Source organism: Nicotiana tabacum, chromosome 22 (assembly GCF_000715075.1).
Source record: "Nicotiana tabacum cultivar K326 chromosome 22, ASM71507v2, whole genome shotgun sequence".
Lineage (NCBI taxonomy): Eukaryota > Viridiplantae > Streptophyta > Magnoliopsida > Solanales > Solanaceae > Nicotiana > Nicotiana tabacum.
In genome coordinates, this window is record NC_134101.1 from 37072628 (window position 1) to 37095971 (window position 23344).

A 23344-nucleotide genomic window follows, 5' to 3' on the forward strand; every position below is an offset into this window, starting at 1 on the left:
TCAAAACAACCTCTCAGAGGGCGCGACGGTTGAGACTGACTCGGACCTGGCCTACTGGACTGGCTGGTAATAGCACCTTGAGTAGGAGGCATACTGGATACCGGTGGTGCATAATAGGGCTCCTGAGGTCTAGGAGGAGCTGGAACACCACTGGCTGTTGGAAGAGCTGAATGAACAGGGCGACTCACAAATCCCCTACCATGCGTGCTGCTGGTGCACGAGCTCCTGAATAATGAAGTATCTCGAGACCTCTTGGCCTCTCTCTCCTGTCCCGGGCAAACATGCCCTCCACTCTCCTAGTAATGCCCACTGCCTGCTGATAAGTGATGTCCATCTCCAACTCTCTGGCCATACTGGTCCGAATACTGGGGTGGAGTCCCTCAATGAAGCGACCAACCCTCTCTCTGACTGTAGCAACCAGAGCCTGCGCATGGCGAGCTAACTCACTAAAATGGACTGCATACTCCAACACAGTCATAGCACCCTGACGCAACTACTCAAACTCTGTGCGCCAAGCGTCCCTGAGGCTCTGAGGAACATACTCACGCAAGAACATCTCTAAAAACTAAGTCCAAGTGAGTGAGGCTGCCTCGTCTGGACTACTCAGCTCATAGGCACGCCACCACTGATATGCCGCTCCCCTTAGCTGGAAAGCGGTGAAAGAAACCCCACCCATCTCCACAATGCCCATAGTGCGGAGAATACGATGACACTCATCAAGAAAACCCAGAGCATCATCTGAAGCTAGTCCGCTGAAAGTAGGTGGGTGGTACTTCTTGTACCATTCAAGTCTGAGCTGTTCTGCCTCAGAAGCAGCTACCCTGATCTCATGCCGAACCGAAGCCACTAGGGGCATAAGAATATACTCTGGGGCCTGATCAACTTGGACCCTCTGCTCAGGAGTGTGGGATGCGAGAGTCTGTGCCCCTCCCCTAGCCTGAGATGTAGCGGGAGCTATCGGAAATAGTCCAGCCTGAACCAGAGTGCTGAACATGCTCAAGAGCTGAGCTAAAGTCTCTTGGAGGGCTGGAGTAGCAATAGGGATCTCCGGTGCCGGCCCTCCAGCTGAAGCTGCTGGGGGCTCCTCTGACGCAGCTCTCGCAGGTGCTCGGGCTGCACCGCATGGTCGTCCTCTACCCCGACCCCGGCCTCTGGCGGCTCTGGCAGGGGGCTCGGGTGCCTGATCGTCGGTCCTCCCGGTACGGGTCCTCACCATCTGTGAGAAAGAATATAATAGAATCTTAGAATTTTTGATGTCAATAACTCCCACGACAAGGAGATCAAAGAAATATGATTGTTCTTAACAGTTACATAGCCTTCCAAAGATAAGTACGGACGTCTGCACACCGATCCATGAGACTCTAATAAATCGGCTTGTGACTCGCGACTCCTACGAACCTAGTGCTCTGATACCAACTTGTCACGACCCAAATTAACCCCCCGTAAGGTATCGTGATGGCACCTAGTCTTTATGACTAGGTAAGCCTAATATTGCGAAAAATATAAAGAAAACACAATATTTTAAAGATAAACAACATATTATAAATAGCCAAGAATAGTACCACTCGGCATATACAAAATAATTTCCCAAGACTATATCACTAAGTCACAAGCTGTTATAATCTATGTAGCTCTGTACAAAAGTCTAAAGATAACAAAGAAAGTCTCTCGGCGAGGGAGTAGAAGGGGACTCCGAAGATCTGCGGACGCAAGCAGTAGTACCTTGAAGTCTCCTAAAATCAGCAGCACGTACTAACCCCGAGGCTAATAGCTCGCACCTGGATCTGCACACGAAAACATGTGCAGGAAAAGGGAGCCCTCGGCTCAGAACAAAGTAAACACAATGGGGAATCTCCCGGGATACCGTCCCGTAGTTTCGAATGAATATGCAGTACAAGGGGATCTCCCGAAATACGTCCGTAGTCCCTAAAGTAAATATGCAGTGCTGGGGGATCTCCCGGAATACGTCCGTAGTCCCAAAGTAAATATGCAGTGTTGGGGGATCTCCCGGAATACGTCCGTAGTCCCAAAGTAAATATGCAGTATTGGGGGATCTCCTGGAATACGTCCGTAGTCCCAAAGTAAATATGCAGTGCTGGAGGATCTCCCGGAATACGTCCGTAGTCCCAAAGTAAATATGCAAGACAGGGGGATCTCTCGGAATACGCCCGTAGTCCCAATTTAAATATGCAACACAAGATGAAATGGCAGGTATGGTATCGAGTTATACAGTTTATACTGAACACAGACAAAGAAAATTATAATTTAACTAAGCATGGTGCACAGAATATCAAATAGGCAGTTAAAACACGTAAGCATGCTCTTCTAGTCTAAACTAAACAATTAAGCATATTAGTGCAATTTAATAAGAGAAGCAATTTATGATTTAAAAAGGATAAAAAGAATTTTTGCAATAACAGCCTGTGTACGTACTCGTCACCTCACGTACACGGCACCCACACACCAAATAATATCAAGACATCCTAAGGGAAAAGTCCCCAACACAAGGTTAGGTAAGCCACTTACCTCGAACTGCTCAAATTACCTCGATAACACGTTCTTGCCACGATTATCCGACTCCAAATGACCCGAATCTATTTAAATAAATTGCATAATGTAAATATAACTACACGCAACTAATTTAGCTAATTAATTCAAAGCTAAAGCATAAAATTAGGAAAAACGCCCAAAAAAGTCACCCCGGGCCCACGTCTCGTAATCGGGTAAAAGTCACAAAATATGAACACCCATTCACTCATGAGTTTACTCGTACCAAAATTGCTCAAATCCGATACCAAAATCTCGATCAAAACCCCAAAATTCGGCCTAAGAAGTTTTCTCAATTTTTCACCCCAAATCCGAAATTTAACGATGAATTCAAGCATATATTAGTGGAATATAACCATAAATGAGTTAAGAATCGTTACCCAATCGATATCTCTGAAAAGGCCTCAATCCCTCGTCCAAAATCCGAGTTCCCAACTTAAACTTTTGATAAAAATGGCATAACCTCCGTTTTTTGGAACTTTAATACTGCCCAGACGCGTCTTTCTTCGCGAATGCGGCCACACCCTCGCGTTCGTGAAGTACAATTTACTTCGGCCCAAAATCCTCCATCGCGAACACGATGCACATGTCGCGAACGCGAAGACCACTCAGCTTGACCCTTCGCGAACACGGGATCTCCATCGCGAACGCGAAGCACGAAAATGCCTGCAACAGAACACCAGAAATCTGCTATCTTCCAAAGTCCAAAAGTGATCCGTTAAGCATTCAAAACTCACCCGAGGCCCCCGGGACCTCAATCAAACAAACCAACAAGTCCTAAAATACCATACGAATTTAGTCGAGCTCTCAAATCACATAAAAAAATGCTAAAATTACGAATCACCTTCCAATTCAAACTTTAAAAAATGCTAAACTCCCGAAGTTAGACCACTACCAGCATAAATTCCTTCTATGCGATCGCGACCTTCCTTCCGCGATCGCGATTCACAAGGCCTGGAACAACACTTTGCTCTTCGCGATCGCGGCCCAGACCTCCCCGATCGCGAAGAGCACTCCTAGCATTAGATATCAACAGTTTAAAAGGGCCTAAAAGTGGTCTGAAACCATCCCAAAACTCACCCGAGGTCCGATGAATCCCGTCCAATCATTATAACAAGTTTATATGCCCTGTGTAAACTTGTTCAAAGGCCCGGAACACGAATTACAATATCAAAATCAAGTATTAAAGATCAAACTCAATTTCTTAAACTCTCTTAACTTTCAAACCTTCATGCTTCACCGAACGCGTCCGAATCCCACTTAGACATTCCAGAATGATGCCAAATTTTACGTACAAGTTACAAATCACAAATCACAATACGAACCTATTCCAAGTGTCGAAATCCCAAACGGACATCGATAAACACCAAAGTCCACTTCAAATCAAACTTAGGAAATTCTAAAACTTTCAAAATGCTAACTTTCCATAATAAGTGCTGAAATGCTCCCGGACCATCCGATACTTAAACCGAGCATACGCCCAAGTCCAAAATCATCATACGAACCTATTGGAACCTTCAAATCCCGATTCTGGGGCCGTTTACTCAAAAGGCAAACCTTGGTCAACTCTTTTAACTTAAAGCTTCCAAATTGAGAATTTTCCTTCCAAATCAATTCCGAAATTCAAATCCGACTACACGTATAAGTCATAAATACATGAAGAAAAACTACTCAATGAATCAAACCGCCGAACGACGCGCTAGAACTCAAAACGACCGATCAGGTCGTTACTGGAGGTTGGGTTTTCTAGAGTGTTGAGAAATAACCGGCCAACTATTAATAGCGGGGGCCTTTTCTATTTATACTTTGTTTATACAATGTAAAATTAGCTAACTACTAAATGAATAACCACTATACTATATTAATAAAGAATGGCTAACTAGTACAAAAGGTTAAGTACAAAATAAATAGCCGGGCCAACTCAAGTGTGTAAATAGTAGTGTAACAGAAGGTAAATATAGCCAATATTTGAAAGTAAAAGGACTAAATTTGGCCCTTTTCCCGTATTTATTTTTTGGCGTAGGCCCTTTTCTCATATAAGCATTCTTATTTTCTTTTTCGAAACAGCAAAACCTCTACCCCGGTTTCATGACTCACTCCCAGTGACGTAGGGAACATTGAAGAATCAGCCAACCTCGTACAAATCGCTGGTACCAAATCTCCAATTCTTCAGTGTAGTTCGATTCTTTCTTTCACCATCTGACATCTGTTTCTACATTTCTTCCTTCCCCCGTCCCCCTACCTCACGGAAATGCAAGTTTATGTTCGATTTTCTCCAATTTAATCTGGAATTTGTGAATTTTTTGGGGCTTTCTACTGTTAAATAATTGGATGTGTTGTCTTTTTCGGATTTTCTGGGCCGTTAAAATTGGCTTATGGTGATTGTGTTTGAATTCTTTTCAATTTTGTTTTTATTTGTTGCTTGGCTATTTTGAATTTGGGCCGTAGTGCATGCAGAACGAATAATTTCTTTTCATTTATTGCAAGAAAAAACATAATATAATTGCAAAGCTTATTACTAATTGCTCCTGAGCTATCGAGTAACTGTGCTGGTAGGAGGTAGCAGGCACTTGTGAAATTAAGGTGCGATCAAGCTGGTGAAATTAAGGTGCGATCAAGCTGGCTGGACACCACGGTTATTAAAAAAAGCGTGTTACTAATTGCTTTGAATGTGAGTGTGTAGAAGAGGTTAGCTTCTTGTATGACTGAGTGACCTTCCTTTACTTTTGTTTTTTCCTGTATTTGTTGTTAAGCATATCTTTGGCGCTATTATGGAACCTATTGCCAGTTTAGATAGTTGTCAAATGTAACAACCCGATTCATTAGAGATATTGTTCGCTTTGGGCCTAGGCCCGTACGACTTTAAAACGCGTCACTAGAGTCTAAGGCATGTCTATTTATACACCCAGAATCTCTTCTGTGTTTTGTCGATGTGGGATTCGTCTTATGTCACATACACCCCCTCGTAGGGACTCAGCGTCCTCGCTGAGGTTTGCCAGGTTTGCCCCACCACTGTTCAAGGTTGCACGTGGAGTGGCTTTGATAACATATGTAAAAGCCCAGCCCACTAATGATATTGTGCGCTTTGGGTCCATGCCCGTGCGACTTTAAAATGCGTCACTAGAGTCTAAGGTTTGTTTACTTATATATCCAACATCGCTCTCGTGTTTTATAGTGTTGTCAAAGGCGCGCTTAAGCCCTGAAGTGAGGCTCAAAACATGTTGAGCGCTTCGCCTCGCTTTGGGGGCGCTTTAGCGTCGCATCAAAGTTCTAAGGCATATTTTTCCTTGCCAATGAGTGTAATCCTAAAAAGGCGACACTAAACAATTAATATTTCATTTTATCGTAATTCTTTTTCAATTTTTTTGTCTGTATATGTGTTATTCATGCTTATAATTATTGGTTTTGGACTACATATATATATTTTTCACTAATGAAATTACTTATATATCTAATAAATTTTAACATAAGTAATGTAGTGATAAAAACTAAAATTATATCTCGAAAGTTTGAATTCAAAAGATAGAGAGGGGGGGGGGGGGGGGGCTCGAATATGTAATGAAAGTTATATAAAATATAGGTTGATTTTATAACAATTTCATGAACTAATTTTTCAATTTATATTTTTTGAATGACTTAAAAATAATTTTAAAATATAGTTTGACATCATTTTAATTATATCCAAAGTACTGTGACAAAATTAATTAAAATATCATAATACAAAAATAATTTACATAGATGATTGATAAAAGAGAGGAAGAATGTTTATCGTTTGAAGTTGAAGCAGGAATCTGATTTAAGCAAAACTGGGAAAAAAATAAATAATTTTAACCCACAAAAAGCTCAGGTGAATTATTGCAACTGACATCATTTCGATTCAAAGTGAGCGTGCTGCAAACTCATTTGTTGAAACAAATAATCTTTCCTCTTGCTCTTAGCTTTCCTTATTCTTGTGGGGTTTGGCTTTTACACTTACCTAAATCTTTTAACAGCCTGGTTTTGGAAGGGAACTTTCCCTTTCCTTATACTTCTCGAATCCTTTCACTAATATGTTTAAGATGTATGTGTCACATATATACTCCTATTCTTTATTTTTATTCTGTATTAAAGTGTTATAGAAATTTTGGCAGCAATGGAAGGGATGGAAGGGACAGATCAAATTTCGGAACTGCCAGTGTTTTTGGAGCACATTCAGTCTTTACTTGTTGTTAAAGATGCTCTGAACACTAGTACATTGTCCAAGGCTTGGAACAGTGCGTGGGCTTCCCTCTCCTGCTTAAATTTTGGTGATGATATTTTCAGCAAGTCAAAAAACATTGTGAGTCAAATTCTAGCAGATCGGCAAAAGCAGAACATCTCTATACAAAGGTTCATGGTAAAGTTACCATATGCTTCGTTAACCTCTAATTACGTGGATAATTGGATTAATATACTGGTAGCCTGTAATATCAAAGAGTTGTCTATAGAGGTTGAACGCACACACACTTACATCAAGTTGCCTGAAGCAATCTTCGCTTCCAAATCTCTAAACGTGCTTCGTTTAGGCGGATTTAATCTCGAACTACCCTCTAATGGCATAAAATTTTCATCTTTGCGAGAGTTATACCTTGCTGACTCGTTTTTGGACGAGCAATTACTTCAAGCTCTATGCGCAAGCTGTAGCAATTTAGAAGTTTTGTCTTTAAGTGGATTTCATGGACCAATCAGTTTACAAGTAGCAGGAACTTTACCTAAACTAAGGGCGGTATATTTGGAAGATTGCCCAGATCAATTTCAGATGGTTGATATTGCAGCACCTAATCTTAAAGACCTTGAAATTAGCTCATTTTGTGAGGACCTACATGTAATTAAGATAACTGCTTGCAAATCCCTAAAGCATTTGGAGCTCTTGACTGTTGAGGCTGTCACTGACCAATGGTTAGAGGAGCTTCTTCCAAATATACCCAACCTTGAAATCTTTCACTTATCTTGTTGCTCGTCGTTGAAGACCGTGAATATCTCAAGTGATCGGCTCAAGTATTTCCAAGTAACTGCGTGCAATAATCTGATTGAGGTTGATCTAGATACTCCTAACTTACTAGGATTCTTATGTGATGTTCGTTATGGAGAAGATACTGTTGATCCCTTGCCCACATTCAATCTGAAAGCTTCAAGTCTGCTGGAAGCTTGTCTCTGTTTGATCCCAGAAACCCTTGACAATCCTTGGTACTCTAAGCTGATAAAGTCTCTTGGTAACTTTAATCATTGCAATGCTATCACTCTATGCTGTGAGAATGACAAGGTACGTACGTGCAACACTACTTGCCCCTGCTTGAAGACGTGGTTCTGGATTTCTCATAATTATTCTTTTTGTTTGTACAGGAGATAGTTATACCAAAAGACATGAGAGAGAACTTGCTTCCTCCACTTTATGATGCTAAGTGTTTGCGTGTAACAATTATGAATCCATTGAATCATTCAGTTGTGGACGTTGTGGATAGTTTGCTCTGGATTTCTCCTCAACTGGACAGCCTATATTTTGGCTGCGGGACTGAAGACTTAAAGACCCTGAAGGTAAGGTTTCTTGCACCTTTATTCTTCATGTGTGGTTTTCTGGCAGTTAGTTCCCTTTTTTACATGTCTTTGAGTTTTTTTTTTTTTTTTTTTTGGTGACAAAACCTTCATACTTGGTTTAAGATCTTTTGTTTACATAATAGTACAATTATGAGCAGATTAGCCAAAACCTGACAGTTAGTCAACCAACATATGCAAAACTGCAATCACCTACATACATAAAGATTAGCGAGGTAACAAAACCCTTTGTTGCCCCTTATAAAAGTTGTTTGTATAAATTACTTCCCATTAATATCCGCAAACGTATTGGTCAGTTGACTGGTTAAGGGCCAGGTGTTCTCGATTGATTTGTAAACGGTTAGAGAAATTGTGCCAAGTTAATAAACTTAAAGTTATGTGTCGCCGGTCTATTAGTTAAGACTTAGCCACTTTAGTTTAGGTCTTATGTTTATTAGGAGTCTTTTAATCCTATATGAGATTTATGTACATGCCATTTGAAAATATAGAGAATTCTCGTAAAATAGGAGTCTGAGATGAACTTAATCAGAACGGCATGGTAAGTGAGAATCATATAACCAATTCCAACTTGCTTTCAGTTGAGGTTTAATTGTTGTTGTGGTGGTGGTTATTATTATTATTGCTGTTGTTGTTGAGGTTTAGTTGTTGTTGTGGTGGTTATTATTATTGTTGTTGTGTGCTCGGTCAACTTCGAGAAACAATCTAAACACAAGAATGTAGTTCATAATACTGGAAAAGCAGGGACATATGCACGTCTTATCTGCTCGAACTGAACATTATTTTGATATACCTAATTCGATGACGCTTCCTCTTCCCTCACAGTGACTGTTAACCTTTCTATGTTAGTTTCATGATTGATTGTTCATGGAGATATTTATTACCTTTGTTTCTGTCATGGTTTTCCTGGTTTTGTAGTTTACATACAGAGATGCAGCTGATGATGAAGATGAGAAACCTTGTTGTGCATCGCTGCCTTGGAAATGTTGGAGGCATGAGCTAAAGAAAGTTAAATTGAACAACTTTACATGTATGGAGCTGCAGGAGTTGAGAAACTACCTTCTCACAGATACAGACATTTTGGAGGAAATATTTGAAGTTCCACCATAAAGGAGCCTTCTCCCTAATACAGATATATTGGAGAAGATAATTGAAGATCCACCATAATTGAGCCTTCGTACTTCATTTAAGTAGATTTCCTTTAACTAAAGTTTCCATGGTTCCTTCTGTGTAGTTGCGTCTAGCTCATGTTATGCTTTGAGTAAATTAGTTCATGACCTTTTTTGCTGATGTCTTATGTACTTGTCGATGATGGGCAATCTCATGTTGGACTTGGACATTTGTCTGCCATGTTATTGTTTCTATTTTCTTATTGTTTTTTTTTTTCTTTTTGCTTTTGAAGTTCAAACCTTATTCAAATTATGGAACATTCAGTGTATGATTGTCCTGGTGCAATTTTGGGCAAATGAACTGGCGGAGAAACAACTGAGGTTAGAAAGGGCCAGGCGTACCGAATTTTTTCGTGATTCATGAACTTATGGAGCCCCTTGGTTTTGTTTAAGTGGGGATTTGATGTCCAAAGTTTTGTTAGGTGGCTTGGATTTTCCCTGAAGATTGTTTCTTTGAGAACAAGGGTAATTATGCAGTGGAAATCACATCTTTGCATTTGCTATACTTTTGTTCATCAGCATTTGTAGTACTTCCATTTTTAGTAGCTTTACTGAGATGGTTATATTGGTCTGCATGTTATACAAGTAGGCTACAACTTGACATTTTTGTTGTCAAAGACCTTTTTATTATGTTTCTGGAAGCTTTTGTACAGTAACTGTTAGCATTCCAGACCTGATTAATAAGAATACATGGGGACTCAACAACAACAAAAAAAAGGAAAGGAAAGGAAAGAGGATTTGGTGATAATACAGACTTTTACTGATCAACAGTAATGCAAAGTAACAAGCAACTCCATGAGATTCCATCTTGTTTAGTAACTTCAGTTTTGAGTTGTTATAAGGAGACTCCGTTATTCAATCAACTGTAGACTTCGAGGGAATTTAATATGAAGAGATTGCAAACCACGAGTTGAGGGTTTCCATTCAGTTCTCGTACTCAGAAGAAGCACATTTAGGCGGTTTTTACTTTTTCTGAAGTTTCCAAAAATAGAGTTTGCAAATTTATAAGTAGCAACAACAGTTCAAACAAACACTTATTTTTGAAAAAAAAAACTCACTAGAACTGTTGAATCTTTTGTTTAGAATAGCTTGTCCGGGTTTATAAACATCTTTTCGTGATAACTCTTCTCTGACTTCTTGTTCATCTTAACGACTAAAAAGGATCTTTTTAATGAAATAAATTATATGCTCATGAGTCATGACTCAACTCTAAGGTGATTGCTAGAACGCATTGCTTTATTCCTTGTTTTGGGATGTAGTGACAGTCTTACTGATACGGAGTTATTGTGTATTGAAAATTAGAAACTCCATTCAATACAAATACGAAACAAGTTTATGTTTATTTTGTCGATCTGTAAAGGATTGTTTGGTTTTGACGCAGGTTGTGTAAGGATTGGAATGCATGGTTAATAATGGAAGGATTGTAATGTCGTGATAGATTTTATAATAAACTTATAAAATAATTTCTAGCCTGGGGTTTTGTAGCCTGATTTTTTCGAACAAGATAGTAGTGTTGGTTTTCGCACAATACTTACCGATGAGTAAATAATGCAAATCAATCTTGAGTCGTCAACCGAAAAGACGCACGGTGACTTCCGATGAGACTGGAATTTCTAGGGTTTGGTCGCACAAGGGTTTCGTATGTGATAGTGGTACTGATATATGTACAGTACCACTGTAGCAGTGATAAACCTTGGGAACAAGGCGAAGTTACCGGAAAATTGCACGGCGATGAGATCTTTCTTCCCGAATGTCGCTGGAATGACGCACAACGATAATTTTCTCACTGAAGCTCTGATACCATGTGAGAATGCACAGGAGAAAAATCTATTTATTGATAATGATACAATGAGTCCTATTGAGACAAGAGCGAGTTGCTCTAGTGGTAAGCACACTCCACTTCCAACCAAGAGGTTGTGAGTTCGAGTCATCCCAAGAGCAAGGTGGGGAGTTCTTGGAGGGAGGGAGGCGAGGGTCTATCGAAAACAGTCTCTCTACCCGAGGTTGTGAGTTCGAGTCACCTCAAGAGTAAGGTGGGGAGTTCTTGGAGGGAGGGAGCCGAGGGTCTATCGGAAACAGTCTCTCTACCCCAGGGTAGGGGTAAGGTCTGCGTACACACTACCCTCCCCAGACCCCACTAATGGGATTATACAGAAAGTAGCGAAAATGAAGAAGCTAAGATGGATGTGCAGGCATATTAGGAGAGATATGATTATGAATGAGGATATCTGGGACAAGGTGGGAGTGACCTCTGTAGTGGACAAGATGCGAGATTGAGGTGGTTCGGGCATGTGAAGAGGAGATGCGTTAGATACCCTAATAAAGAGGTGTAAGAGGTTAGAAATAGTGGGTCTAAGGAGAGGGAGATGTAGGCCAAAAAAGTATTGGGAAGACGTGATTAGGTAGGACATGACACATCTTCGGCTTCGGCTTACTGAGAATATGACCTTGATAGGAGGGTGTAGAGGTCGAGAATTAAGGTAGTGAGTTAGTAGGTAGTCGCGTGTTTTTCTTTCCCATATACCGATAGTATTAGTACTACTCCCGTATTTTCTTATTCTTAGTTTTCTACTACTACCTATTATTTTTTGCTTTGATTTTTTTATTTTTCTTGTTGTTATTGCTTCTTTTTTTCGTGGCTTCTCCACAGCTGTATTTCTTTTTCATGACTGCTGAAATTATGCTTTTCTTGAGTCGAGAGTCATCGGAAACAACGTCTCTGCTTTCACAAGATAGGGGTAAGGTTTGCTTACGCACTACCCTCCCAGACCTCACATATGGGTTTCATTGGGTATGTTGTTGTATGACAACATTTGAATTATATGGAAGCACTTGTTTAAAAAATAATTAAGATATCACATAACAAAATAATTTTCATAGATGATGATTGATACTTTAAAGGACAAATGTATTTTGATTAAAAAAAATAAAAGAGGAAGAATTCATTTGAAGTTGAAGCATGTATTTGATTTTTTTTGCAAAATTGAACCAATTTTTTTTTTTTACAAAAAATTATTGTTATCCCTTTCCGTTACCTCGTCCAATAGGAAAAAAATCCGCATGCAAAAATTTCGCTACTCAATAGGAAAATCCAGTACGGGGGTCAATATAAAACTTTAGGAAGAGAAGGGGGTCAATTATTAAAAATGGCAGAGATTTCTGGATCTTTTGGCAGTTTAACCTATTAAGAAGGAGCAGAGTTGTTTGGACTCTGTATAATATATATGGTTTGTCTTTCTTCCTCTTGCTTTTGGCTTTCCCTTTTTCTTGTGGGTAATTTGGTTTTCACACTTGTTCAATCCGTTAACTATTCTTTTCTTTACACTTTGTGAATCCTTTCACTATTCGGTTTAGGATGCATGTCACTCATACAAATATTATTTTATTTATTTATTCTTTTGTCAGGTAACTCCTTTTATTAAAGGTTATAGAAAATATTAAGGCAACGTTGGAAGGGACAGATAAAATTCCTGAACTGCCGGTGCCAATTTTGGAGCACATTCTGTCTTTTCTTGTTGTTAAAGATGCTGCCAAAACTAGTGTTACAACCTGAATTACTCAGCACAAATACTAAAGTATTTTATATTATATTGCTCTCAACAACTATAAGATTACAGCTCTAGAACGTAAACAACAACAGTAATTGCAGAACAACTGAAGAAATATGATAGGTAATCAGAAAGAGATGAGGAATTAGACATATTCAGAAGAGGAGGTGAGAAAGCAGACTTTGCCTAGGAATGATCACAATACACATGCCCTGTATACCGCCAGGATCCCAATATAATACCTTAGCGTTCTATTCGGGTGTTTAGTCATTGGGCATTTTCTTCATTTAGCTCCAGGCCCAATACTACCAACTATATTACTAACTGGATCGGCCTTGTTCCACACTTCTGGCCCATAATCCCATACCGAGTCACGCCGGTTCACAACAATACTTCCACCCACAAAAAGAACCTTGTCCTCTAAGGTTCAAGTCAGGAAGGCAACTTCGAGAGCTAAATCCATGGCTGCGATAGGCAAAAACCACTAGGAACAATATCATAGTTTGGTTGGCAGCTTGGGGGTAGTGTCGACTTGGTTTCATCATTATCGCCTAACTTCTGTAGAATAACCACTTTGTTCAAGATAACATGACAACAATGTGTAATAATTGGAGATGTGTTCAAAAACACAAAGCACCTAATGATGTCATTCAAGCTTTCATATGGCATGGTTCTGATCTTAGAAGCAATATTGCCTGTCCCATAAACTTTCTCAGCAACATGAGGGGAATTTGTTGTACTTTCTAACAACGCCGCACATATATGGCCAACAATAGCTGCAATGCCCCTTTCACTCCATTCTCTTTCAGCATCAATTCCTGATGAAAGGACAAGAACAAGTGGACTAGCTTGCACCGACGAAATTGCTGGCCAATTGAAAACCTTCTTGGTATTAGTAGAGGCATTTCCCTCTCTATCAAATGAAATAGTCATATGATACGCCACAATGTTAGTAATAGTCTCAGATAATTGGATGCCAAGAAATCTCTCAAGAGTACTACTATGATCAAAAGGATCTCCAAAAGCATGTGAAACATAAGACATACAACACTTCTTAACATGCTCGGACCCGTCGAAGCTAGAATTATCCATCTTGAAGTACAGATGAACAATTTTAGCAGTTTTCTCTTCACCAAATTTCTCCATTGCTACTGCTATCAACCAACCATGTTCTATTTGGTTTACAGTAAAATTTATCAGCATTATCAAATTGAGTTCAATGATAACCTGCCCTGCAATCACATACTTGTTCAAGAGGATAACATACACTAATGCATGCCCTAAGCCATGATGAAACCTATGATGTACAACCAACTCTATCATTTTAATGACACCATAAAATGTGTAAGCAGCAAGGTGCACAGAGTGAAGCTTCACCTTATAGCCACTCCTTAATTTTAATACTTTTCGCTCCTGTAATATGGCAGCAAATGCAGTTGCTGCAGGTTGCGTTTTACTACTTAAGTTTGCAGCAAGAAGACGAGCATATATATTGGAATCATCCACACCAATTATGACAAGCCCATTAGAGTTGAGGTTTGTTGTTATTGCAACAGAATGCGAGACTTGGGCCAAGAAATGCGATTTTGGAAGTGGTCGTGGTGGCCGAGGTGGAACAGTTAGTACATCCATCATGCAACTGGACATTTCATTAGACAGCTTGCCACCTTCCATAGTACCATTGAGGCCAACTGCAACAGAATACAATGCACTAGGCAAGTTGTGGGGTATATTGAAATGTATATCCAAGCTTTCGAACATAATGGATGGAAGAACAGACTCACCGGGATCAAATGGAAACTATAATCCGAACTGATCAAGGAAAAATTGATGTAAATCTATAAGAGGTGTAGCATGATCAAGTGCACTACATGAGTCAAATGTACTTCTCTTTATAAACTGGTCACAAATGCAAGCGGAAAGAGTACAAGGCAACTCCTCCAAACGTTGAGCAAGCTCAAGTCCACGTTGAGGGTAAACTTTTCCGGAGTGTCCAGCCAATGATTGATTCCAACGATCATCACCCATGAAATGGTAATTACGGACTACAGTTAGAAGCTGTCCAAAAATATCAGTAGTTTCTTTGACTAACGAATATCCGAGGGCAATGGTTCCATCAAACAGGTCCCCTCCTGCCCAAAGTTCCAGCACAAGGTGCATAGAAAACATGTCCTCAGAAGATGATGGTCCACTATGATATTCAAGGTTTCCACGTCGTACGAGTAAACCAATTGCATCACATGAATAGCTGATATTAGAAATTCCTACAACCTCAACAATCTGCCACACTAGCCACTCCAAATGCAATACTATGCAACTCAAAACTATCACCTCATTAGCCATCGTGAACTTCTTATCATGCTGCAGGACAAACTCACAACTAAGAAAAAGTAGCAGCCATGGTTCCTCATGTAAAATGTGAGTTAGATCTTCAGATTGAACAGATAAAAGTACATATACATCAGCCTTGAAATCTTGCCCTGTGTCGAACCAATTGTCCACACAACTATAAAATAGAATAGTCCCTATAGTTGATCTAGACACATAGTGGAGAGATGCACAAGCCCTCGTTTGACAGCAATAACAAGTATCAAGCATACGACAATCGTCCAAATTGACACTAACAGGCACAACAAGTATTCGACCAACAGGAAACTTAACATCTGGGATCAAGCTAGAAAAGGGATCCAAAATCATAGTTGCAATATGGCTGAGTTGTGTGGTGGTATTTGTAGCAAACACCTGAGCTGCAGTATTGCTTGAATTTTCCTCCACCTTAGTGCAGCCTCGTTGGTCCTCCTCTGATTTTCCATCGTCGGAATCAGAGTTTATCTTCATTGCATCTAAAAGTCCCTCAGAGTCTATAGACAAAATCTCAAATTGTTCAATCTCTTGAGGCATGAAATAATCTCGTCCAACAAGAGGAACTAATTGAGCTTCATCCTTTGAAAATTGAGAATGCACAACAGGTTCATTACTTTGGGGATTTTTATCAAACACCTCATCTACGATAGTCGCATACTTTTCTCCATCAACTAGACGAGCGTTGAGTTCATGAATTTCGGGAGATGCAGACTCATAGGTCGCCGATCGAACCAATGTAGCACAATTGACGTAGTCAACCCCAGCTTGTGAAATATCTGCCATTCTCGAATTAATGAAGGTCCGTTTCTGAAAATGCATAAGAAATTTCTCCTTGAAATGGTTCCAATCATAAAATTGGTGGTTGCGAAATAACCAATTGAACCACGCGAGGGCATCACTTTCTAGATAGAAGGTTGGAAGAGGCAGCTAGTCCTTCTTGGCGAAGCCAAGGTATGTGAAGTATAACTCGGCCCGAAAAATCCAACTCTCCGGGTTGCCGTCGCCACTGAATCTAGGTAGAAACATCGCCACTGTTGGAGTCCGATAGATGAAATCACCAATGCTACAACCTGAATTACTCAACACAAATACTAAAGTATTATATACTATATTGCTCTCAACAACTGTAAGATTACAGCTCTAGAACGTAAACAACAACAGTAATTGTAGAACAACTTAAGAAATATGATAGGTAATCAGAAAGAGATGAGGAATTAGACATATTCAGAAGAGGAGGTGAGAAAGCAGACTTTGCCTAAGCATGATCACAATACACATTGCCTGTATACTGTCTGGATCCCAAATATAATGCCTTAACGTTCTATTCGGGTGTTTAGTCATTGGTTCTTTTCTCCATTTAGCTCCAAGCCCAATACTACCAACTATACTACTAACTGGATCGGCCTTGTTGCACACTTCTGGCTCATAATCCCATACCAGGTCGCGCCGGTTCACAACAAGTGTATTGTCCAAGGCTTGTAACAATGCTTGGACTTCCCTCCCCTCCTCAAATTTTGGTGATGTTTTATATCCTGTGGCCGAAAGGATTCTCATCTGATGTTCATTATGGAAAAGATATTGTTGATCCCTTGCCAACGTTCAAAATGAAAGCTTCACATCTGCTGGAAGCTAATCTCAATTTGATCCCACAAACCCGTGACACTCACTGGTACACTAAGCTCATGAAGTCTCTTGGTAACTTTAATCATTCCAAGGCTATTGCACTGCGCTGTGAGAATGACAAGGTATATACGTGCAACAAATTGTCTACTTGCCCCTGCTTGAAGAAGTGGTTCTGGATTTCTCATATTTCTTCTTTTTGTTTGTGCAGGAGATAGTTTTACCCAAATACATGAGAGAAAACTTGCTTCCTCCACTTTATGCTACTAAGATTTTGCACATAAAAATGAGGAATCGGTATAATTTTTCAGCTGTGGACGTTGTTGATTGTTTGCTTTGGATGTCTCCTCAACTGGACACCCTATCTTTTGACCAGACTAGAGATTTAAAGAGCCTGATCAAGGTAATATGTGTTTCTTTCAAGGCACTAACTTTGTAGTATGTACAGAAAAAATTAGTGGTTACTAATGTTTCTTGCACATTTATTCTTTATGTATGATCTCCTTGCAATTAGTTCACTTTTTTACATGCCCTTAATTCTTTGTTTTAGTGACAAAGCCTTCATACTTGGTTTCGATTTTTTTATTTACCTAACATGACTCCAATAGTACTAGCAGATTAGCCAAAAGTAATAGTTAGTGAATCCCACCATAAGCAAAAAAGTATCACCTACTAACTAATCATTTTGAAGTCTATTATATAGGTTAGCAAGGTTACAAAATTCTCTATAGCCCCTTAAAGTTGTTTATATAAACCTTTTTTTGCAGAAATATTTGGTTTATTGACTGGTTAAGGGTCAGGAGTTCTTGGATGATGTGTAAACACTTCAGAAAAAAATGTATCACATTGGATAATTTAAACTTCTGTGTGCTCGACCTATTAGTTGGGACTATACTTTAGTCAAGATAGTACGTTTATTAGGTCTTATGTTTGTAAGGAGTCTTTTAATCCTATCTAAGATATATATGTCGGTAGAAAATATAAAGAACTTCTAGTAGTCACCATCCAAGAAGCCTGGTGCAGGATTAATTTCCCACAATTGTTTGACTTTAACATAGTAGGTGTGAATCCACAATCTATCCTTCTTTCACGGGTTCCAGAAATGCTTACTCACTGCTGCCCTGTTCCAGATGGCAAATATCAATAACATTAAAACCTCCGGCTGATTTAGGATAGCAAACTCTTTCCCAAGCTAATTGTGCTTTCTTAGTCACCTCATTGCCCCCAGTCTATAAAAATCTCATGCACATGGATTCAATCAGGTGTAGATTATGATTGGGTCTAAGATGAACTAATTGGAGCGGCATGGTCAGCAAATATTCATATAGTCGTATCAACTTTCTTGGGATTGAGGCGTATTAGTAATTGTTGTTGTTGTTGCATGCTTGGTCACCTTCAGGAAACAATGTTAAACACAAGGATTTAGTTCATAATAATGGAAAAGTAGGGACAAATATTCTACACTATACATGACATATACACATGTTATCTGCTCAAACTGAAAATTGTTTTGATATACCTAATTGTATAAAGCTTCCCCTTCCCCTCACAGTCACTGTTTCCTTTTTTTCTTCTTTGGCCCCAGGTTTTTGGTTGGGGGTGGGGTGGGGGATTTCACATCATTTATAAGCTGATACCAAAGAATTTGAACCTTTCAATATTACCTTAGTTCCTGTTGTGGTTTTCTTGGTTTTGTAGTTTACATACAGAGATGAAGATGAAGATGAGAAACCTTGTTGTGCATCTCTACCTTGGAAATGTTGGAGGCATGAGTTAAAGAATGTTAAATTGCAGAATTTTGAAAATATGGAGCTGCAGGAGTTGAGAAACTACTTTCTCACAAATACAAATAATACACCGGAGATAATTGAAGATCCAACAGGATGCAACATTTATACTTCATTTCACTGGATCTACCTTACATAAGTTTCCATGGTTCCTTCGGTGTAGTTGCGTCTAGGTAATGTTATTTGTTGAATAAATTTGCTCATGACCTGTTTTGATGATGGGAGAACTCCTGCGGGGCGACATTTGTTTGCAATGATATTGTTTTTGTTCTTCTTATTTGTGTTTTTTTGTTTTGTTAATATATTCTTTTGGGTTTTTAAGTTCCAAATGTTATGCAAAATTATCCTAGAGCATTCTCTGTTTGAGTGTCATGTTCTTATTTTTGTATGTGGAAGTCACATCATTGCACTTGGATATGCATTTTGTTCATATATCTGTGCTGGTTGTACTTGTGGCCAACAACTATTCATTGGATACAAGATGTGGAAGCACTAATAAACTGCAGCCAATAAATGGAAGAACATAACAGCAAGTCGAAAAACTCAAAGAGATTAGAGAGAGTGGCTTTTAGTATTAATCCGAGTAACTCTGAGAGATTACAGATTAGAGAGAGTCTGGTCCAGAGCAGACATCATTGTTTCTTTGAGAAGAGTAGAAATTATGCAGCGAGTAAAACGTGACCTTTCATAAAAACTTCTATAGTTAGTATGGGTTGTAATAGTGTCTTACTGCCTTGATCTTTGACCTCAACTACTATGCTAAACATATTTATGGCGTCTGTGATGCCTTAGTTTGTGTTTAAGTTTTGGGAGGCCTCTGCTGAGGAAAAGTTGCTGTCAATTTCCATATTCACCTTTGTGAACAGGACGAAGCTATATGGTCGAAAATATGACTCAAAGTCAAAATTTGCTTCGGGTAGCAAGTTCGAATGTGCCATTCTTGTAATTTTTTTGAATCTTCTCGTTAGAATTCCTGACTCTGCCACTACTTTTGAAGTTTCAAATTGCAGCTTTGGATCTCTCTTTCAGTTATGCATCTTACGGTTTTCAATCTGAACTAGCATCTTTTCATTGCAACTTGTTGGTTGATGAGTTTTGGGTTATATAAATAGCAAATATGGTGACAGTCTAAATCAAAAAGTAAGTGAAATCTTGCTCCTAAGAATAAATTCGTGGAAAAAGAGCAATGAATTCTCTTTTTTGGCCTGCTTTGATAACTTTAACGTATAATCTATTTTACAGTCTTGTCTTATGCCCTTCTGCGCGTTTGCTGACTTATTGTAGTGCAAATTAGTCACTGGTTTTCTTCTATTTTGTATCAAATATTAAGATATTGACAGAAACGGAGCTATAATTTAAAGTGTATGAGTTCTAAATTATAAATACAGGGTCTCGAAAAAAGTCACCGGGTTTTCTTCTACTGTAGCTCTATTGTAGCTCCGCCCTGACTACATATGAAAGTTTTCTTCTTAACAAGCGCATAAGGCCACTCCATGTGAATGCAAGTTGGTCTCACTAAAAACTAAAAACAAGAAAGTAGGACAACAACCACATACCTTGTCTGTCGGCTTGTTGGAGACTCCAAGTTTGAACTTTTGGAAAGAACCAAAGCACAAATTGACAAAGAGAATGAAGTTCAAAACGTGGGACAACCCTAGAATCAAAAATTAAAAATCAGATTTTGTTTAAATTGTCAAATATAAAATGTAAGAGGAAAACATGAAGGAAAAAAATCAAGAAAGAAGAATTGAAGAAGGAAGAAAGGTCTAACTTCTAAGGGAGAAAGAGCATACATTGATACACAACGAGAGTTGAAAGGTGTCTGGATTCGGCATATTGTGGTAGTAGCGCCAGCGATCAACAGAGGCAGAATCCTAGCTTTTTTGATTTGGGATTGAGAAGATGAGAAGACGTGTTTTTGTTCAGAGAAGGATTTGTTTATTAGAAAGAAAGGTTTTATGTTTTATTTATTGGAAAAGGGTCAAAATTGTCCTCAAACTATCGAAAATAGCTCAAATATACCCTCCTTTTATTTTTGGTACCAAATTTGTCCTCGTCGTCTAAAAATTGGACCATTATTGCCTTAAAAACTAACGGTTGCCACATCAGCTTTTGGACATATTTAAATATTATGGAAAAAGGATCAAAATTGCCCTCGAACTATCGAAAATAGCTCAATTATATACTCTGTTTGTGTTTGGTACCAAATATGTCCTTGACGTCTAAAAATTGGACCATTACTGCCCTAAAAACTAACGGTCGTCACATGAGCTCATGTGAACAATAAAAGTCTATTTCCAACAGACGGTCCTCCATCTTGACAAAAGTCCCCACGGATAAAATTTCTTTCTCCATTTTCATTCGTTGACTCATCTAAGTGTTGCTCCTTCCAAATAATTAAAGTTACACCAATCTTATTATGAGAAATTTAGTTGGGCTATTCTTAAGATTCACAAATATGTAAAAAAAAAAAAAAAAAAATCAATATACTACACAAGAAATAAAATACCAACTTTTATCATTTAAAATCAGAAATCTTATCACAAAAATGGTGGAGAACAACAAAAGTTGCATATTGCAGTACTCCCATGGCTAGCTATCCAAGCTCATAGCTCAAAAAGGTCACAAATTAGTTGCAGAGATATATCCTTTTAAAAACAACTCTCATAAAAAACTCGAAAACCATTAGAATGAGACCATCATCTAAAATACTATACCCTTCCACTTCTAGCCTTCATCAACAGAAAGGAAAAGAAGACTGACCGCAAATAAGACCTAGACCCAAAATCTCATAAAAAGATACACTTTTTAGACACCACCTAATCCTTCCCCTCCTCACCTGCCTAGCTAGCAGGCCACCTGAAGTGTTTCACTGCACCTTCACGGGAAATGCAGCAAACCCTCGCAGAAAATGGGTTCTTGCGGGTGGAGAAGGTTTTTTTTTTGGTCATGTTGTATTGGCATGTCAACATGATTATAATATTTAAATAGGTCCAAAAGCTGATGTGACAGCCGTTAGATTTTAGGGCAAGGACATTTTTGGTACCAAACACAAACAAAGGATATAATTGAGCTATTTTCGATAGTTCGAGGGCAATTTTGACCCTTTTCCGTAATATTTAAGTATGTCCAAAAGCTGATGTGGCAACCGTTAGTTTTTTTTGGCAATAATGGTCCAATTTTTAGATGGCGAGGACAAATTTGGTACCAAAAACAAACGGAGGGTATATTTGAGCTATTTTCGATAGTTCGGGGACAATTTTGACCATTTTCCGTTTATTTATTAAAAAGTATAAATGTTAGTTTAAAGGAAGGCACAGTGTCGTTTGGACTTTGGAGTTTTTCGGAATTACGATATCGTTTAATTTATGCTTTCTTAAAAAATAAAATTGTAAAAAATAATAAAATAGCTCACTGCTTTCAATGTGATTCGAACACGCGCCTTCTCCAAGCGAACCCAGAACTCTTATCATTGAACCCAGAGCCCTTTTGTTACTAGGTTCGGCATGATATATTTATATAGAATCAGTAAATTTTTCAATACAAATAAAAAGTCACTGGGTTCGCCGGAACCCGCACCCTCTACCGTAGCTCCGCCCCTAGATATTGATCCCTTGTTTAGTGACAGAGGCAGCTGTTGGAACTTCTATTTGATACAGAGTGGCTGTGCATTGACAATTAGCAACTCCATTTTATATAAATACCATAAACATCTTTATGTTTATTATATTATGCTTATATATGTAAAGTGTGCAACTTATTTGTCACTCTTATTATTGGATTGATTTGGTACTGGAGTTGCTCATATATAAGTGTGAGCATTTTTGTATCCTTGTTAACTAGTCCATCAAAACATTAACGTGTATAACACGACAGCTTTTTAAATGTGAATAACATAAACCCATTTGGGCTAAACTCAAATTGATTACTTGGCGAGCTGATAGAGCATCCCAAATCTACTGGGAATGTTATAAAAAGTCTCATGCCTCCCCAAGAGCCTACTGTAACGAAATACAGACCATTTGACTTTTAGGAAAAAACCCCAATACATATAGGAACTGTAAACGGTCTTCATCATCCCCAAGCACCACAACTAATTCAGAAGTTCATATCATTGGGTTTAGAGAGCTTTAGGGATGACACAAATTTAATTAAACAGCTCTCACCTTCTGTGAGTATCAAGCTCAATAATCAACTTCGTTTAACCTCAAACCTCTCTCAATTTCTTCAGAGCGCATTCACCGATGTATCAAAAATTACATATTAGAAACTTCTATTTTTGATGAATTAAGCATTAGAAACTTAGATGTACAGAACTCAAAATCTTATCTACAACAGAGGAAACCCCAAAGCGAACCACAGTTCTGCAACTATGAAGTCAGTTCAGTTTAGTATTCCTTCACAAAAACAAAGGCCATCAGGAAAAAGATCTAGACTCCATGTACTACATGTATCTTCATGATAGCATAGTATCACAGATTCTCAACAATGTCAGCCAGTATCAATTCGCATCAAACATTAAGCATCCCCGACTATTTATGAAGAAGGGTTTAGCATGCACCACATCCCCAAATCTACTTGTGAATACTCAACATGAAAATGCATGCAACCCACAGCAATAGGCTATCACTGACGAGATGCATAAACATATAAGAGATAAAGGTTCACAAATCATTCATCCTCAGACAGAATTGCACATCTTCTTTACTGCATTAAACCTTAAACTGATCATACAGTTATA

The 23344-nt window shown here is 38.8% G+C and overlaps 2 protein-coding genes across 9 annotated transcripts; one reads left to right on the forward strand and one right to left on the reverse strand.

Moving 5' to 3' along the window:
- The first annotated feature begins 4594 nt into the window (after positions 1–4594).
- Positions 4595–9484, forward strand: LOC107818729 (F-box/LRR-repeat protein At3g26922-like). 4 transcript variants are annotated; one of them, XM_075244760.1, is made up of 5 exons: positions 4596–4697; positions 5104–5218; positions 6687–7828; positions 7909–8100; positions 9034–9484. In XM_075244760.1, the coding sequence occupies exons 3-5, from the start codon at positions 6689–6691 to the stop codon at positions 9223–9225; spliced, it is 1524 nt and encodes a 507-aa protein (XP_075100861.1). In that variant the 5' UTR covers positions 4596–4697; positions 5104–5218; positions 6687–6688; the 3' UTR covers positions 9226–9484. The 4 variants fall into 4 exon arrangements, with proteins under 4 accessions (XP_075100860.1, XP_075100861.1, XP_075100863.1 ...); XM_075244759.1 differs by lacking the exon at positions 5104–5218 and having other exon boundaries at positions 4595–4697; XM_075244762.1 differs by lacking the exon at positions 4596–4697 and having other exon boundaries at positions 5083–5218.
- A 3357-nt stretch (positions 9485–12841) lies between these two features.
- On the reverse strand, positions 12842–20598 carry LOC107818730 (uncharacterized). Of its 5 annotated transcripts, none has more exons than XM_016644781.2 (4): positions 20397–20598; positions 20160–20257; positions 14617–18209; positions 12842–14523 (listed from the first exon to the last, which is right to left on the reverse strand). In XM_016644781.2, exon 3 carries the CDS (start codon positions 16013–16015, stop codon positions 14633–14635), a length of 1383 nt encoding a protein of 460 aa, XP_016500267.2. In that variant the 5' UTR covers positions 16016–18209; positions 20160–20257; positions 20397–20598; the 3' UTR covers positions 12842–14523; positions 14617–14632. The 5 variants fall into 5 exon arrangements, with proteins under 5 accessions (XP_016500267.2, XP_075100683.1, XP_016500269.2 ...); XM_075244582.1 differs by having other exon boundaries at positions 12842–17937; positions 18031–18209; positions 20397–20595; XM_016644783.2 differs by having other exon boundaries at positions 12842–16266; positions 17927–18209; positions 20397–20587.
- Positions 20599–23344: the final 2746 nt, after the last annotated feature.

What these genes read in the sequence shown, in the direction of transcription:
- LOC107818729 (XM_075244759.1), top strand. Translation starts at nt 6,689, where the DNA reads ATGGAAGGGACAGATCAAATTTCGGAACTGCCAGTGTTTTTGGAGCAC. An exon ending in TATGCTGTGAGAATGACAAG is followed by an intron (nt 7,829 to 7,908) that starts GTACGTACGTGC and finishes TTGTTTGTACAG; the next exon opens with GAGATAGTTATACCAAAAGA. An exon ending in AAGACTTAAAGACCCTGAAG is followed by an intron (nt 8,101 to 9,033) that starts GTAAGGTTTCTT and finishes CTGGTTTTGTAG; the next exon opens with TTTACATACAGAGATGCAGC.
- LOC107818730 (XM_016644781.2), bottom strand. Translation starts at nt 16,015, where the DNA reads ATGCATTTTCAGAAACGGACCTTCATTAATTCGAGAATGGCAGATATT.